The sequence below is a fragment of the Saccopteryx leptura genome, chromosome 4 (genome assembly GCF_036850995.1).
Source record: "Saccopteryx leptura isolate mSacLep1 chromosome 4, mSacLep1_pri_phased_curated, whole genome shotgun sequence".
Classification (NCBI taxonomy): domain Eukaryota; kingdom Metazoa; phylum Chordata; class Mammalia; order Chiroptera; family Emballonuridae; genus Saccopteryx; species Saccopteryx leptura.
Window position 1 is genome coordinate 30,633,606 of NC_089506.1, and position 17,783 is coordinate 30,651,388.

At 35.3% G+C, this 17,783-nt stretch overlaps 1 protein-coding gene across 1 annotated transcript in view; it reads left to right on the forward strand.

The window, feature by feature from the left end:
• The window catches only part of ADAM32 (ADAM metallopeptidase domain 32), a 104,367-nt gene that overhangs the window by 53,726 nt on the left and 32,858 nt on the right, over positions 1 to 17,783 (forward strand). Inside the window, exons 14-15 of the mRNA XM_066383595.1 lie at positions 5,903 to 6,080; positions 13,326 to 13,418. Of these exons, the coding sequence (XP_066239692.1) occupies positions 5,903 to 6,080; positions 13,326 to 13,418 (271 nt within the window). The remainder of the gene's footprint in view (positions 1 to 5,902; positions 6,081 to 13,325; positions 13,419 to 17,783) is intronic.

Here is a 17,783-nt window from a genome sequence, read left to right on the forward strand (position 1 = left end):
TAGTGTCCTCTTTATTATTACAAAATGTCCGTCTTTGTCCCTTGTTACCTTTGTTGTCTTGAAGTCAGCATTGTCAGATATTAGTATGACTACACCTGTTTTTCTTTGTGTATTATTTGCTTGGAGAATCATTTTCCAACCTTTCACTTTGAGTCAACATTTGTCCTTGCAGCTTAGATGTGTCTCTTGAAGTCAGCATGTGGTTAGGTTTTGCTTTTGAATCCCATCTGCTACTCTGTGCCTCTTTATTGGTGGGTCAGTCCACTTACATTTAGGTTATTATTGACACATGAGGATTTCCTATAGACATTTCTTTGTTTTGTTTTCTGGTAGCTCTGTATCTTGTTTGGTTCTTTTGTATTTTTGCCAGTTGTCCTTGTTTGGTGGTATTCCATATTTCTTTCCCCTGTTTCTTCTTTTTTAAAGATATGTGTTTTATATATTTTTTTCATAGCTGGTTACCCTTAGGTTATTAAGAGAAAAAATTTTATATATACAAGAGTCCTTTGTCTTATGAGTGCTTCTGTATTCCTTCCTCCTTTTCTATTGCAGACTTATATCCTCTCCTCTTTTATGCTATTGTTGTCACAGATTAACCTTGTTTTTATTGTAACCTTGGTGGAGCTTTTACTTGTAGTTTTGTGTTCTTTGTATTTGGTAGAATAACCCCCTTGAGTATTTCCTGCAAAGGGAGGGTGGTTATTCTTTCTTTCTTTCTTTCTTTCTTTCTTTCTTTCTTTCTTTCTTTCTTTCTTTCTTTCTCTTTCTTTCTTCTTTCTTTCTCTTTCTTTACTCCAGTCCTTCCTTCCTTCCTTCCTTCCTTCCTTCCTTCCTTCCTTCCTTCCTTCCTTCCTTCCTTCCTTCCTTCCTTCCTTCCCTCCCTCCCTCCCTCCCTCCCTCTCTCTCTCTCTCTCTCTCTTTTTTCTTGGAAGGGAGAGAAAGACAGGAACATTGAGCTACTATGTGCCCTGGCTAGGAAATTGAACCAGCAACCTCTGAGCTACAGGATGATGCTCCAACTGACTGAGCTCTCTGGTCAGGTCTTAATTTCTTTTGATTTATTGTTTCAGAGAGATAGAGACAGGAAGGGAGATAAAGAGGAGGGTGAATGGAAGAATTAATTTGTTGTTCTACTCAGTTGTGCATTCACTGGCTGGTTCCCATGTTTGCCCTGAGTGGGGATTAAACCAGCAACCTTGTTAATTTGGGATGACACTCTCAACTTACTGAGCTAACCAGTCAGAGCCCAGTGGGGGTTTCCTGGTGATAAATTTCCTCAGCTTTTGTATGTTCAGAAAAATTTATATTTCTATTTGATATTTGAAGGATAACTTTGATGGATGTAGTATTCTTGGCTAGTAATTCCTCTCTTTTAGTACTTTGAATATTTGGGTCCACTCTCTTCTGGCTTATAGTTTCTGCTCAGAAGTATGACCCAATAGGCCTTCCTTTATATGCTATGCTCTGCCTTGAGTATTCTGTTTATCTAACTGCCTTTAGTATTTTTTCTTTGTCATTTATTTTTTTTTAAATTTTACTCATTTATTTTTTTTACAGAGACAGAGAGAGAGAGTCAGAGAGAGGGATAGACAGGGACAGACAGACAAGAACGGAGAGAGATGAGAAGCATCAATCATTAGTTTTTCGTTGCGACATCTTAGTTGTTCATTGATTGCTTTCTCATATATGCCTTGACCGTGGGCCTTCAGCAGACTGAGTAACCCCTTGCTCGAGCCAGCGACCTTGGGTCCAAGCTGGTGAGCTTTTTGCTCAAACCAGATGAGCCTGCGCTCAAGCTGGTGACCTCGGGGTCTCGAACCTGGGTCCTTCCGCATCCCAGTCCGATGCTCTATCCACTGCACCACCGCCTGGTCAGGCTTTGTCATTTATTTTTGACAATTTTATTATGATATACCTTGAAGAAGGTCTTTTTGGATTGAGGTAACTTGGCCTTCTGTTTGCTTCTTGGAATTGAGGATCTAATATTTCCATAGGCTTGGGAGGTTCTTACCAATTATTTGTTTGAATAAGCTTTCCATTCCCCTCTCCTTCTTTTCTTCTGATATACCCACTATTCTTATATTGTTCTTTATGATGGAATCTGATAATTTTTGTAGAGCTCTAAAATTTTTCAATTTGTGAGTCTCTTTCTTCCTCTTTCTGTAGCATCTCTAGTTTCCTGTTTTTGATGTCATTGATTCTCTCCTCTATCTGGCCTATTCTATTAGCTAAACTTTTTACCTCATTTTTCAATTCATGTATCGAGTTTTTCATTTCTGTTTTTAAAGTTTCAGTCTTCTTGGTGGAGTACTCATTTTGTTCATGAATTTGTTTTCTAACCTCATTAAATTTCTTATCATGGTTTGTTCACATCTGAGTGTTTTCAGAACTTCAATTTTGAATTCTCTATTGTGTTGTAATTCCAAGGTTTCCATGTGATTGAGATTGCTTTCTAAAGATATTTCATTTTCTTTTGGAACTACATCTTTTTATTGTGTACACATGGTATTCATTTTTTTCTTTCTTGATGACATTTGAGAGTGGTATTGTTGAGAAATCTAATAAAAAACAGCTAAAAAATTAAATATACAAATACAATAAAATAGAAAATGAAAAATAATGAATAACAAGAGAAAAACCACTACAAAAACAAAGAGGAAAATCCAAAACAAATAAAATACCCACAAAAATTAAATAAAAAATATTGAAATAACAAAAAATGAAATACAAAAGAAAAAGACATTTTAGTTTTCAATGTTTTTTTGTTTTCTTCCAGTATATGGTACTGTATTACAAGTTTTAGCTCTGTGACATTCCTGGGTTGACGTCCACTGAGATATTGCTGTCACAATGATGTAGGCAAGGCTGCAGTTCCAGTGATAGGTGGGGTGTGTTTTGTGGGCTTTATGGCTTTAACAATGGCTATTTTAGGCCTCTAGTCACTTCTCCCCTTGTCTCAACAGACCAGAGGACCAGACAAAGAGCACCAATGCTCTTTGGGGGATAGTTGCTCTGGAGGGCTAGCTGGGTGATATGTCTCCACCATTATCTGTACATCTTGAGATGAAGGAGACTGGAAGCTGGGAGATCATACTTTTTTTTCCCCTGTGTCTGCTTGAGTGCAGGCTGCCAACACCATCGAACACTGTCCATGACCCCTCATTCTGCCACCACTTTGGTTTAGTATCTGCCCCTCTGCCCCTCAATATCTCTTCTTCTCCTGGCAAAAGAAGACCCAGTCATTCCAGACTTCTCCCTTCTGTGGAGCCCACGCAGACAAAAATCCAGACAGTTTGGGCTTCCTCTCCAGAGCCTTGGCAGATAAAAACCCAGGTAGTCCAGGTTGCTGAGCTTGAGTGCATCTTATCTTCTGTCCCTCCCCACTTGTCAACTCTTCCCACTGTTAGTTGATACCATGCATAGATCTTTATAGGTAAGACTGCAAGCCCAGATGGGGTTTCTTTTTTTTTTCTTAAGTGTTAGGAGGTGAAGATAGACAGACTCCTGCATGTGGCCTGACTGGGATCCACCTAGCAACCCCAGTCTGGGGCAAATGCTTGAATCAACTATCTTCAGCATCTGTGGCCAACACTTGGACCAATCAAACCACTGCCTGTGAAAGAGAAAGAAAGAGAGAAGGGGGAGAGAGAGAGGAAAATAAGCATATGATTGCTTCTCATGTGTGCCCTGACTGGGAATGGTACCCAGGACTTCCGCATGCTGGGTTGACTCTCGGTTCACCAAACCAACCTGTCAGGGCCATCAGCTGGGGTTATTTCACTGGTTATAGCTATTCAATTTGTTGACGTTTCAAGGGGAGCAATGAATAGTATCTCTCATGCTGTCATTACTCTGACGTGATCTGTATTTTCATCTTTCAATTTTGGTGGTAAAATCATCAAAAGATTTGGTTTAGAATAAAATACCTATACTATTCAATAGTGAATATTTTGAATTATGTAATATTCAAAGATGAGTTTTTGGGTAAAAGTATGTGAATTTGTGTCTTTAACTATGTGTGACTGATTCTGCTAATTTATGAACTATATGAATTTGATGAAGATTTTAGCTTCTTTGTATGCTGGCTCAATTTCTATAAAATGTTGATGACAATACAAAACTCCCTGGTTGATTAAATGATCACTTATATGAAGTATCTCCTAATAATAAATTGATGCTCCAGAAATGTCAGTTTCTTTCTTGACTTACAAACTTTTACTACATATTGAGAGTGACATCCTCTGGAATTATTTATTCTCTGAAAGTATTTTTATATTGGCGTATGGACATAATTGTTTAAAATTTTGGCTAATATATAGTTTCCCTGGGATTTTTGAGAATGTTCAGGTCTAAGCATAGTATGGTTTGCTTAATAAAAATCTGTTGTTATTATGAAGAATCAATAGACAATTGATTCTATGTTTGCTACGAGCTGTGCAGGTGATGTGACACTAGCAATAAAGATGACAAAATTCTCTCCTAAAGTAAGTTAAGTCTAATAAATTAACTATCATGTTATATATTTAGTACAAAGTTGTGAATAAACATTGGAAAACATTGAAATAGATTTAAACTTTCAAAGAGCTTGATTCTTAATTTGATAGTGCTCAGGGGAAAGGAAAGATGGAGGAAGTAGAAGAAATGTATGAACAGTTGTTGGTATTTATATGGGAATTTACAGTAAAAGAATATGGGTTTTTTTATGTCATTATTTCAGTTTTATTTCACCTTGGTAGAGGTATCATACACATATATAGCCATTTTCCTCTATGTAAAAGAATTTGCATAAATCTCACCCAAAAGCACAAAAAGATTTTCAAGATAGTTTGTATTGCATATAAAAATAAAATTAACCTACTCTTAAATTTTTGTTGTAGAAACATTTAATAGGAGTCCTTTTAACAAACTTTAAATATACAATACAGTTATTGTTAACTACAGTAACATTACTATATATTAAATTTCCAAAACTTATTCTGCATAACTGAAACTTTGTACCCCTTGACCAATATTTCCCTAATTTTCCTTGTCCTTACCTCCTGGCAACTACCATTTTACTCTCTGCATCTATGAGTTTGACAACTAGATTCCACATGTAAGTGAGATCATGCAATATTTGTCTTTCGGTTACTGGCTTATTTCACTTAGTATGTCTTCCACATTCATTCATATTCTCACAAATGACAGGATTTTAAAATATGAATAATCTCTCTGTGTGTGTGGGTTGTTTTGTTGTTGTGTGTGAAATTTTCTTTATCCTTTATCCATCAATGGATATTTAGGTTGTTTTCATGTCTTGGCTATTCTAAATAGAGTTTCAATGAATACAAGAGGGCAGATATCTTGTCAAGATACTGATTTCATTTCTAGTAGATTGTTCCAAAGTTAGAATTGGTGAATAATAAAATGGATCTATTTTTAATTTTCTGAGAAACCTGTATATTATTTTCCATAGCCGCTATACCAATTTATATTCCTACCAATAGTGCAGAAGGGCTCCCTTTTCTCCACATTCATACTTTTTGATAATACCATTCTAACAGTTGTGAGGTGATACCACATTGTGGTTTTGATTTGCATTTTCCTAATTAGTGATTTTGTGTACCTTTTTCATAAACCTGTTAACTATTTATATGTCTTCTTTGGAAAAATATCTGCTTAAGCTCTTTACTCACTTTCTAATCAGTTTTTTATTGAGTTGTATTTAATTTTGTTTTAATAAAGACATGTATTCTAGTGAATAAGTTACATGACTTCCTCAAGAATGATTTTGGTCTCTTAAGCTTTTGTTGTAAACATTTATCATTTTTATTAAATTTAATATTTTGAAATTAACTTACATAATACAGAGTTGTGTTTTCAAGAATATACTGCTACCAACATTGTGTGGATTCATCTTTAGGCAATCCAGTGGTGTGAAGACTTTTAGCAGTTGCAGTTTGAGTGACTTCAAAAGTTTCATTTCAAATATGGGTGCTAAATGTCTTCACAATCAGCCACAAATGCAACGTGTTCCAGCAGCAGTCTGTGGCAATGGCAAAGTGGAGAGCCCTGAAGCTTGTGACTGTGGTTCGCCAGATGTAAGTATGATAACTGGGAAAATTAATGAATTAATGTATTGTTTTATGTAATTTCTTGTCACAAATGTTTTAGATCTCAAATATAACTGAGTGTCATGTAGAATATGGCAGTAAGTGAAATCAAGATTGAATAACATACAAGAATATATTATCTAGGTTTTACAAGTTGAAGAGTATTGGACAAATATAAAATATACTCCAAAAAATTATTGCTAATGGGAAAAATAAAAGTCTAAAATGAGGATTTGGGTTGCAGACTAAAAGTATAAGATCTTTCCAAACCTTAATTTGGACATTTTATAAAATTCTTATTGAAGCTTAACAAGACAGTGAACCACCACATATTTTTTAGGGTCTCATTTCTCAGTGAAACCAGTAATAATGTGAGGGAGGACTATGTTAATACTGGATGATTTTCACAAGGTAATCTTGAAAATATGAATGCAAAAGTCCAAGATATAATGATTCTAGGTAATTATGTATTTGCAACAATACAGCAGATATTATAGATTTCTATAGTTACAAAATAAATAGAAGGAAATGCTATTAGGATTTGATACATATATGGGAGTGAATGTACTTGTCCATATATCACGTTGTCTTAATTACTGTGCTTTCTTTGTATTGTGTTTCATCATTGGGTAGAGCAATTCTTCTCTTTTAACTCTTCTTTATCTTTTTCAAATCACTTTTATTGGGTCATAATCTATATACAATAAAATATACTCATTTTAGGTATATAGATTGATGAGTTTTGACAAATGTATATGAGCATTGGTGCAATTAAGATATAAATTCTTTTCGTTATACCCAAAAGGCTACTCATGCCCCCTTTGCAATAATTTCATCCTCTTCTCATCTCCAGGAAACTTCTAATTATGTTAGTTTTGCCTGATCAAGAAAGTCATGTGAAAGAAATGATACAACTCATATTCTTTCTGTCTGGCTGTTCCTTTCAATACAGTGTTTTTGAGATTAACCCACATTGTTTTATGTCATAATAGCTTCTTCCTTTTCATTTTGAGTTATATTTCATCATTTGTATATACCACAATCTGGTTTCCTATTACCTGATAATGGACATTTGAGTTGTTAACAGTATTGGGTCATTATTCTGAATTTCTAAAATAATTTCTGGGTCCTATGATAAATGTATTTTATAAGAAACTTTCAAACTATTTTCCAAAGTGGTTGTATTATTTTTCACTCCTATCAGCAATATATCAATATGAAACTTTGCCACCATAACTTTACCCGTAATTGATATTGCAGCTTTTAAATTTTGGTCATTCCAGTGGTTTTGATTTGTATTATCTTAATGACCTTAATGATGTTGAGCATGTCTTTTGTCCTACTGATCATTTGCTGTTCGAATAATCTGTTCAAGTATTTGGCCAGCTTTTAAAACTAAGTTGTTTATTTATTCTTTTTTATTATTGACTTATAAGAGTTCTTTGTAGAGACTGGATACCAGTTCTTTGTCAGACATGTATATTACAAATATTTGTTTCTAGCACGGATTACCCTTATAGTTTCTAGCAAAGCCTTTAAATAGCAGGCATTATTATTTTTGGCTGATTTTTAAAATTTTTTTAGATTTTATTTATTGATTTTAGAGAGAGAGGAGGGAGGAGGGAGTGCGAAGTATCAACTCATAGTTCCTTTACTTTAGTTGTTCATTGCTTGCTTGTTGTATGTGCTTTGACTGGGCAAGCCCAGGGTTTTAAACCGATGACCTCAGTGCCCCAGGTCAGTGCTCTATCCACTGCACCATCATAAGCCAGGCAGCATTGTTTATTTTTTAAAGCCCAATTTATAGTTTTTTTCTGCTGTGATCTTTTTTTTTTTTGTTGCCTATCCTAATAAATCTTTGCTTATCCAAAGTATTGCATGTTTTCCTCTATGTTTTCTACTAGAAGTTATACCATTAAAACTTTTAAAGTTAGTCTGTGTTCCATTTGAGTTATTTTTGTGTTTGTTGAAGGATTCGGGTCGACAGTCATTATCCTTCACACATATATAATTATTTTCTAGCAGTATATGTTAAAATAACCATCTTTTCACCATTGTTTTACCTTAACATCCTATGAAAATAAATTACCACGTGTGTCTATCATTCTATTCATTTCTGTTGGTTTATATATCCATTCTTATACCAATTTCACATTGTATTAATTAATGTACTTTTACAGTATATCTTGAAAACAGATAGTGTAAATCATCCAACTTTGTCTTTTCTAAGATAGTTTTACTATTCTAGAACCTTTGTATTTCCATTAGAGAACTACAGTTAGAGAATTAGCATGTGGATGTAGGGACTTTGATTGGAATTGTGTTGTATCCATATATCAATTTTAGATGAATTGCCCTCTTACCAATATTGATTCTGCCAATATTTGCAGATGGTGTTAAATTTAGGGTTTTTTTATTTTTTTATTTTTCCGGTTAGAAGTGGGAGGCAGTCTGACAGACTCCTGCATGCTCCCAACCGGGATCCACCCAGCATGGGTGCAATGCTCTGCCCATCTGAGGCATCGCTCAGTCAATTAGAGCCATTCTAGCACCTAAGGTGGAAGTCATGGAGCCGTCCTCAGCATTCAGGCCAACTTTGCTCCAATGGGGCCTTGGCTGTGGGAGGGGAAGAGAGAGACAGAGAGGAAGGAGAGGGGGAGGGGTGGAGAAGCAGATGGGCACTTCTCCTGTGTGCTCTGGCTGGGAATCGAACCTGGGACTTCTACACATCAGGTTGACCATCCACCGCTGAGCCAACCTGCCAGGGCCAGGTTTTCATTTTTAAAAAATTTTTGTTGATATTATTGGGGTGACATTGGCTAGTAAAATATAGATTTCAGGTGTAGAATTCTATAAAACATTGTTGTATTGTGTGTTCACTATTTTTTCCCCTTTAATCTCTTATAAATGTCCCCCACCCTCCTTTTCCTCTGATAATCATCATATTGTTGTCTGTATCTGTGATTTTCTTCTTCTTCTTCTTTTTTTACTTAATCCCTTTACTTTATTCACCCAGTCCCCCCCTGCCGTCCCTTCTGAAAGCTGTCAGTCTGCTCTTTGTGGCTGAGTCTTTTTCTATTTTGTATGTTAGTTTATTTTGTTCATTAGATTCCACATATAAATGAATCATATGGTATTTGTTTTTCTCTTACTGGCCTATTTCACTTAGCATAATACTCTCCAGGTCCACCATGCTTTTGCAAAGGGTAGGATTTTCATCTTTTTTTTTATAGTCACATAGTATTCCATTATGTAAATGTACCACCTCCTTTTTATCCACTCATCTACTAATGGGCACTTAGGCTGCTTTCAAATCTTGGCTATTGTAAATAGTGCTGAAGTGGACATAGAAGTGCATTTATTCTTTCAAACCAGTGTTTTGAGTTTCTTCAGATGTATTCCCAGAAATGGAATTACTGGGTCATAAAGCAGTTCCATATTTAATTTTTTGAGAAAACTCTAGACTGTTTTCCATGGTGGCTGTACCAATCTGCATCCCATTATCAGTGCATGAGACTTCCCTTTTCTGCACATCCTTGTCAACACGTTGTTTTTGATTTATTGGTGACAGTCATTCTGACAGGTGTGAGGTGTATCTCGTTGAGGTTTTTGCATTCCTCTTAGTATTTGTGATGCTGAGCATCTTTTCATATGTCTATTGACCATCAATATGTTCTTTTTGGAGAAGTGTCTGAGGTCCATTGCACATATTTTAATTGGATTTTTTATGTTGTCTAATTCTTTAATTAGTTTAGTTCTTCTATAGTGGACTGGTTTTGACAGCATTAATATTATATTTAATAACTGTTCATTGCTACTGTAAAAAATACAATTGACATTTCTGAGTTCAGCTTGGATCTAGTTTGATGAAAAGTGCTGAGAATGGTCATCTTTGCTTTGTTTTTAATTTTAGAAAAAAAACTTTCTGACTTTCACTATTAAATATAATGTTAGATATAAGTATTTTTTAAACAGATTCCCTTTATCATGTTGAGGAAGTTCCCTTCTATTAATAGTTAGAGGAGGGCTTTGAATCAAGAATTAGTATCGAATTTTGTGAAATGTTTTATCTCTCTGTCTATTGAGCTGATCATATGTATTTTCTCTTTTATTCATTGATTTTCATTGATTGGCTGTGAATGCTAACCCAATTATGCTTTACTGAGATAAGTTTTAATTGGATTTTCATAGATCTATCTATCTAGCTAGTTAGGTAGATTTGAATTTCACCAGGATTATAGCACTTACTTTCAGAGGAAGCTATGGCCTGTATAGTTTTTTTCCCCTGTAATATTTGCATCTTGTTTTGGCATCAGAGTAAGACTAGACTCATAAAATGAGTTGGAAAACTCTCCCTTACTTACTGTTTCCTGAAATAATTTAAGACCGGTTTTCTTTTCTTTTCTTTTTTTTTTTTTTTTTGTATTTTTCTGAAGCTAGAAACGGGGAGAGACAGTCAGACAGACTCCCGCATGCGCCCGACCGGGATCCACCCGGCACACCCACCAGGGGGCGACGCTCTGCCCACCAGGGGGCGATGCTCTGCCCCTCCGGGGCGTTGCTCTGTCGCAACCAGAGCCACTCTAGCACCTGGGGCAGAGGCCAAGGAGCCATCCTCAGCGCCCGGGCCATCTTTGCTCCAATGGAGCCTCGGCTGCGGGAGGGGAAGAGAGAGACAGAGAGGAAGGAGAGGGGGAGGGGTGGAGAAGCAGATGGGCGCTTCCCCTGTGTGCCCTGGCCGGGAATCGAACCCGGGACCTCTGCACACCAGGCCGACGCTCTACCACTGAGCCAACTGGCCAGGGCCAAGACCGATTTTATTTCTATTTATTTATTTCTATTGTGGAAAAACACTTAACATGAGATCTACACTCTTAAATATACCCTTCTAAATTGTCAAAGTTTTGCATTTACATTTAGGTTTATGATGCATTTTCAGGGGTGCTTTGTGTGAATGTGTGTGTGTGTCAAAGGTGTAGTGTCAGTGTCTAGAGTAATTATTTTCTATGTGAATGTCCAATTTTACAGCAAACATTTATGAAAAGATTATCCATTCTCCATTAAATTTTATTTGCTCCATTGTCATGTATTTTATAATTTGTTAGGTCTATTTCTGGGGTCTCTGTTTTGTTTCAATTATCTCCTTGTTCATTCTTTTGTGAATATTATATGGTCATTATTTCAGTTTATAATAATTTTGAAGTTGGATTTATCAGTGCTTCAGTTTTCCTCTTTCTTCTCCTCCTCTTTTTTTCTCCTTTTTCTTTATTTGTATTACATAGACTATTATGAATTTTTTGCCTCTTATATAAACTTTGGAGTCAGTTTGTCAACTAGCTGGAATTTTGATTGGAATTACATTGAATGTTTAGATCAGGATGGGAAGAACTAACAACTTAATAATATTTACTTTTTTTTAAATTCATGAACATAGACTATCTTTCTACTTACTTACACCTTCTTTGATTGCTTACATCAGAGTTTCATAATTTTTCTCATATGTCTTCTGTAAAATTTTGTTAGGACTGTTCTCAAGTACTTCATTGTTTTTGTAGTAATGTCAACAGAATTGTGTTTTCTATTACAAATTCTCATTTTTTTATTGTTGGTATTCATGAAAATGTTGAATTTGGTGTTATTAACTTGGTATCCAGCAAAATTGTTATAATCACTTATTAGTCACAGGAAGATTTTGTGTTTGCTGTTGTTATTTGACCCATTATTTGGAATGTTCTTTGAATAGACAACCATATAATCTATGGACAAAACGTTTTTACTTCTTTATAACATGTATTTTGTAAATTTCATTTTCTTGTATTAAGATTTGGACAAGGGTGGTGAGAAAGGCCATCTTTGCTTTGTTCTGATTTTAAGGGGGAAAACTTATCTCACCATAAGTATGATGCTAGCTGTAGACTTTTTTTTTTTTTTTAACATTTATCAGCTTGAGAAAGATTCCTTTAATTCTTGTTTTGCTAACATTTTGTATATATGTGAGAGTTGGATTTTGTCAGATGCTTTTTCTATATCACTTATTATGGCCATATCATTTTTCTACTTCAGCTTGTCATTATAATGGATTATATTAAGTGGTATTTGAATGATGAACCAGTCTTGCATACTTGTGATAAATCCCACTTGGTTGTGGTGTATATTTTTTAATACATTGTTGCATTTGATTTAATAATTTTTTGTTGAATATTTTTACATGCATTTTTTATGAGAGAGATTGGTCTGTAATTTTTCTTTCTTGTAATGTCTTTGACTGGGTTTGGTATTAGGTAATACTGGCCCCACAGAATGAGTTAAGAAGTGTCACACATCAATGGTTGGAGTGTAGTGTGTTTATGATTCTTTGGGGTGAAGGTAATAAGAGTGCCATGTTAGTGCTTCTCTTGGATTCTGTCCTAGGTGCTTTTTCTCTTGGTTAGTTTTAATTTGTATTTTTTTATACAATAAACCATAGCTGTGAGTATACCAGCTTTCAGTGAGATCTCTGAGTTCTTCTAGTAAGTTTTCAAACCTGCGGGAGGTTTTGAGACTCCACTGAACTGATGACTGGTGTAAAAAGAGAGGGCAGTCGTAGAGACTGTTCTGTTTAACATTGCAGTGGGCTTTCCATCCAGGTTTATTGAGTTATAATTGACAAATAGGAATTGTATATGTTTAAGGTGTACAGTGTGGTGTTTTGCTATGTGTACCAGTATATTGTGAAATGATTGCAACAATCAAACCAATTTACATCATCACACAGTTATCATTGTGTGTGTGTGTATCTATGTGTGTGGAGAGTACTTCATCTGTCCTCTTATCAAATTTCAAGTATATAATCCATTATAGTTAACTGGAGTCAACATGCTGTACATTAGTTTCTCAGAACTAATTCATTTTATAAATGAAAGTTTGTATTTTTGATCAATAGCTCCCTTTTTCTTCCACTTTCTAGGCACTGATAATGTTAATCTATTCTGTTACTATTATCTAGTTTCTGAAAAAGTTTGTTCCATATATTTTACCCAGTATTTGAGTTGATGAAGAGTTAGTGGAGTACTACTAGTTTCTGTGTTTTGATCTGAAAAATACCTTAGTGTTTTAATTGTTCTTTGTACAAAAATCTATAAATGTCAACAGCATTTATATTTTTTCCAAAACTCAAAAACTCATTAAACATAGCTTCTACTGAAGATCATATTATGTTATAATGTATTTTTATTTGCATTCCACTCATCATAGCAATGTGGACCTTCTAGCTGTTGTGATCCTCAACTTTGTGTGTTGAAACCTGGATCACAATGTGCTGATGGTTTATGCTGCAACAAATGTCAGGTAAGATTTAAGTTTATTAATATTATCCAAGTATACAATAAACCATGTCTGGGATTTTTTAGAACACGTGGACTTATAACTGTAAGTCAAATAAGTGACTTTTCAAAAAAAAAAAAGACACTAAATTCAATTCAGGTTTCTAATTTGTGAACTTTATTTGGAGGTTGAGGTCTCTTTTTAATGCTATTATTTTTCCTAACTTGGTACTTTTTTTTTTTAAATTAAAATATTTATTTTTATTTTAGTGAGAGGTGGGTAGGTGGAGACAGACTCCTGCATGCACTCCCAGCAAGTTCCCTAGGGGGGATATTATGCCCATCTGGAGCTCTTGCTTCGTTGCAACCGGAGCTACTTTTTAGCGCCTGAGGTGGAGGTTGTGAAGCCATCTTCAGCGCCCAGGGCGCACTCGCTCCAATCGAGCCATGGCTGCAGGAGAGGGAGAGAGAGAAAGAGAGAGAGAGAGAGAGAAAGAGAAGGAGGAGAAAAGCGCAGTGGGAGTGGGTGGAGAAGGAAGAAGCAGATGGGCGCTTCTCTTGTGTGCCCTGACTGGGAATAGAACCTGGGACATCCACACACCAGGCAGGTGCTCTACCACTGAGCTAACAGGCCAGGCCAATGCTTTTGTTTTTAAGCCTTGATTGAGACCTATTATAGAATTCTTCAATATATAAAATCTCCATGAAAAGGGATTACTTTTATTCACTTTATTCAACATTTAAATTTTACAAATAAAAATGTTACTGGTTTTGCTAGGTGTCTGTAGGTATGTAATTGAAAGACACAGAGTTTCCCATACATGTATAAATAATGATAGTCACAAAATTAAAACTACAGTTTTATTTTTACAAAGGTCATTTGTCTTTTTTTTTTTTTTTTTTTTATATAATTTTATTTTTTTAATGGGGTGACATCAATAAATCAGGATACATATATTCAAAGATAACAAGTCCAGGTTATCTTGTCGTTCAATTATGTTGCATACCCACCACCCAAAGTCAGATTGTCCTCTGTCACCTTCTATCTTGTTTTCTTTGTGCCCCTCCCCACCCCCTATCCCTCTCCCATTCCCCCCTCCCCCCCGTAACCACCACACTCTTATAAATGTCTCTTAGTTTCACTATTATGTCCCACCTACGTATGGAATAATACAGTTCCTGTTTTTTTCTGATTTACTTATTTCGCTTCGTATCATGTTATCAAGATCCCACCATTTTGCTGTAAATGTTCCGATGTCATCATTTCTTATGGCTGAGTAGTATTCCATAGTGTATATGTGCCACATCTTCTTTATCCAGTCATCTATTGATGGGCTTTTTGGTTGTTTCCATGTCCTGGCCACTGTGAACAATGCTGCAATAAACATGGGGCTGCATGTGTCTTTATGTATCAATGTTTCTGAGTTTTGGGGATATATACCCAGTAGAGGGATTGCTGGGTCATAAGGTAGTCCTATTTTCAGTTTTTTGAGGAACCACCATACTTTCTTCCATAATGGTTGTACTACTTTACATTCCCACCAACAGTGTATGAGGGTTCCTTTTTCTCCACAGCCTCTCCAACATTTGCTGTTACCTGACTTGCTAATAACAGCTAATCGAACAGGTGTGAGGTGGTATCTCATTGCCGTTTTGATTTGCATTTCTCTAATAGCTAAAGAAGATGAGCATCTTTTCATATATCTGTTGGCCATTTGTATTTCTTCCTGGGAGAAGTGTCTATTCATATCCTCTTCCCATTTTTTTATTGGATTGTTTGTTTGTTTGTTGTTGAGTTTTATGAGTTCTTTGTATATTTTGGATATTAGGCCCTTATCTGAGCTGTCGTTTGAAAAAATCATTTCCCATTTAGTTGACTTTCTGTTTATTTTGTTATCAGTTTCTCTTGCTGAGCAAAAACTTCTTAGTCTGATGTAGTCCCATTCATTAATTTTTTCCTTCACTTCTCTTGCCATTAGAGTCAAATTCATAAAATGCTCTTTAAAACCCAGGTCCCTGAGTTGAGTACCTATGTCTTCTTCTATGTACTTAATTGTTTCAGGTCTTATGTTTAGATCTTTGATCCATTTTGAGTTAATTTTTGTACAGGGGGAGAGACTGTAGTCCAGTTTCATTCTTTTGCATGTGGCTTTCCAGTTTTCCCAGCACCATTTATTGAAGAGGCTTTCTTTTCTCCATCGTGTGTTGTTGGCCCCTTTATCAAAAATTATTTGACTATATATATGTGGTTTTATTTCTGGACTTTCTATTCTGTTCCATTGGTCTGAGTGTCTATTTTTCTGCCAATACCATGCTGTTTTGATTGTCGTGGCCCTATAATAGAGTTTGAAGTCAGGTATTGAAATGCCCCCAGCTTCATTCTTTTTCTTTAGGATTGCTTTGGCTATTCGGGGTTTTTTATAGTTCCATATAAATCTGATGATTTTTTGCTCTATTTCTTTAAAAAATGTCATTGGAAGTTTGATGGGAATTGCATTAAATTTGTATATTGCTTTGGGTAATATAGCCATCTTGATTATATTTATTCTTCCTAGCCAAGAACAAGGTATATTCTTCCATCTAATTATATCTTTTTCGATTTCCCTTAACAATGGTTTATAATTTTCATTATATAAGTCCTTTACATTCTTTGTTATGTTTATTCCTAAGTATTTTATTTTTTTTGTTGCAATCATGAAGGGGATTATTCTTTTGAGTTCCTTCTCAGTTGTTTCATTGTTGGCATATAGAAAGGCTATTGACTTCTGTATGTTAATTTTGTATCCTGCGACCTTACTGTATTGGCTTATTGTTTCTAGTAGTTATCCGATATGAGTATTGCTACACCTGCTTTTTTTTGGATGTTATTTGCTTGGAGTATTGTTTTCCAGCCTTTCACTTTGAATTTGTTTTTATCCTTGTTACTTAGATGAGTTTCCTGTAGGCAGCATACAGTTGGATTTTCTTTTTTAATCCATTCTGCTACTCTGTGCCTTTTTATTGGTGAGTTTAATCCGTTTACATTTAGTGTAATTATTGATACTTGTGAGTTCCCTATTGCCATTTTATATCTTGCTTTCTGTTAGTTTTGTGTCTTGTTTGATCCTTCTCTTTTGTTTTTCTATCTTTTGTTTTTATTTGGTTGTATTCCATACATCTTTCCACTGTTGCTATCTTTTTTATCTCATGTGCTTCTGTGGTGGTTTTTTCAATGGTGGTTACCTTTGAATAATGAAAAGGGTCCCTACCCTGTTCATTGTAGCGCACTATTTTGTGAGTACTTTTGCACTCCATCGTCCTTTGCTACTGTTAATCTCCATCTTCTCCCCCTCTTTCTTTTTGTTGTTGTCACAGTTTAAATTTGGTTTTATTGTGTTCTTCTTGGAGCTTTTACTTGTGGCTCTGTTTTTTTTTGTTCTTTGTATCTGATTGGAGAACCCCCTTTAGTAATTCCTGGAGTGGGGGTTTTCTGATGATAAATTCCCTCATCTTTTCTGTATCTGTGAATGTTTTTATTTCTCCTTCATATTTGAAGGATAGCTTTGATGGGTATAGTATTCGTGGCTGAAAGTTCCTCTCTTTCAGGACTTTAAATATTGGGGTCCACTCTCTTCTAGCTTGTAGAGTTTCTGCTGAGAAATCTGATGATAATCTAATGGGCCTTCCTTTATATGTTGTATTCTTCTTTTCCCTGGCTGCCTTGAGAATTTTTTCTTTGCTGTTGGTTTGTGTCAATTTCATTATGATATGCCTTGGAGTAGGTTTGTTGGGGTTAAGAAAACTGGGAGTTCTGTTTGCTTCTTGAACTTGAGGCTTTAGTTCTTTCCACAGGCTTGGGAAGTTCTCATCTATTATTTGTTTGAGTATGTTCTCCATTCCATTTTCTCTCTCTTCTCCCTCTGATATACCTATTATTCTTATGTTATTCTTTTTGATGGAGTCAGAGAATTCTTGTAGGGCTATCTCATTTCTTTTAATTTTTGAGTCTCTTTCTTCTTCTCTCTGTTGTGCCTCAAGTTGCTTGTCTTCTATTTCACTAATCCTCTCTTCTATCTGACCTGTTCTATTAGCTAAGCTTGTTACTTCGTTTTTCAGCTCGTGAATTGAGTTTTTCATCTCTGTTTGATTTGTTTTTATAGTTTCAATTTCCTTGGACATATATTCTTTGTGTTCATTGAGTTGTTTTCTGAGCTCCCTAAATTGCCTTTCTGTGTTTTCTTGTATATCTCGGAGGATTTTTAGGATTTCTATCTTGAATTCTCTGTCATTTAGCTCCAAGGTTTCCAATATATTAAATTTTTTCTCCATAGATTTTTCCTCATCTAGCTGTGTTACCTCTCTTTCTTTTGTATCCATGATATTCGATTTTCTCTTCCTTAATGGCATCTGA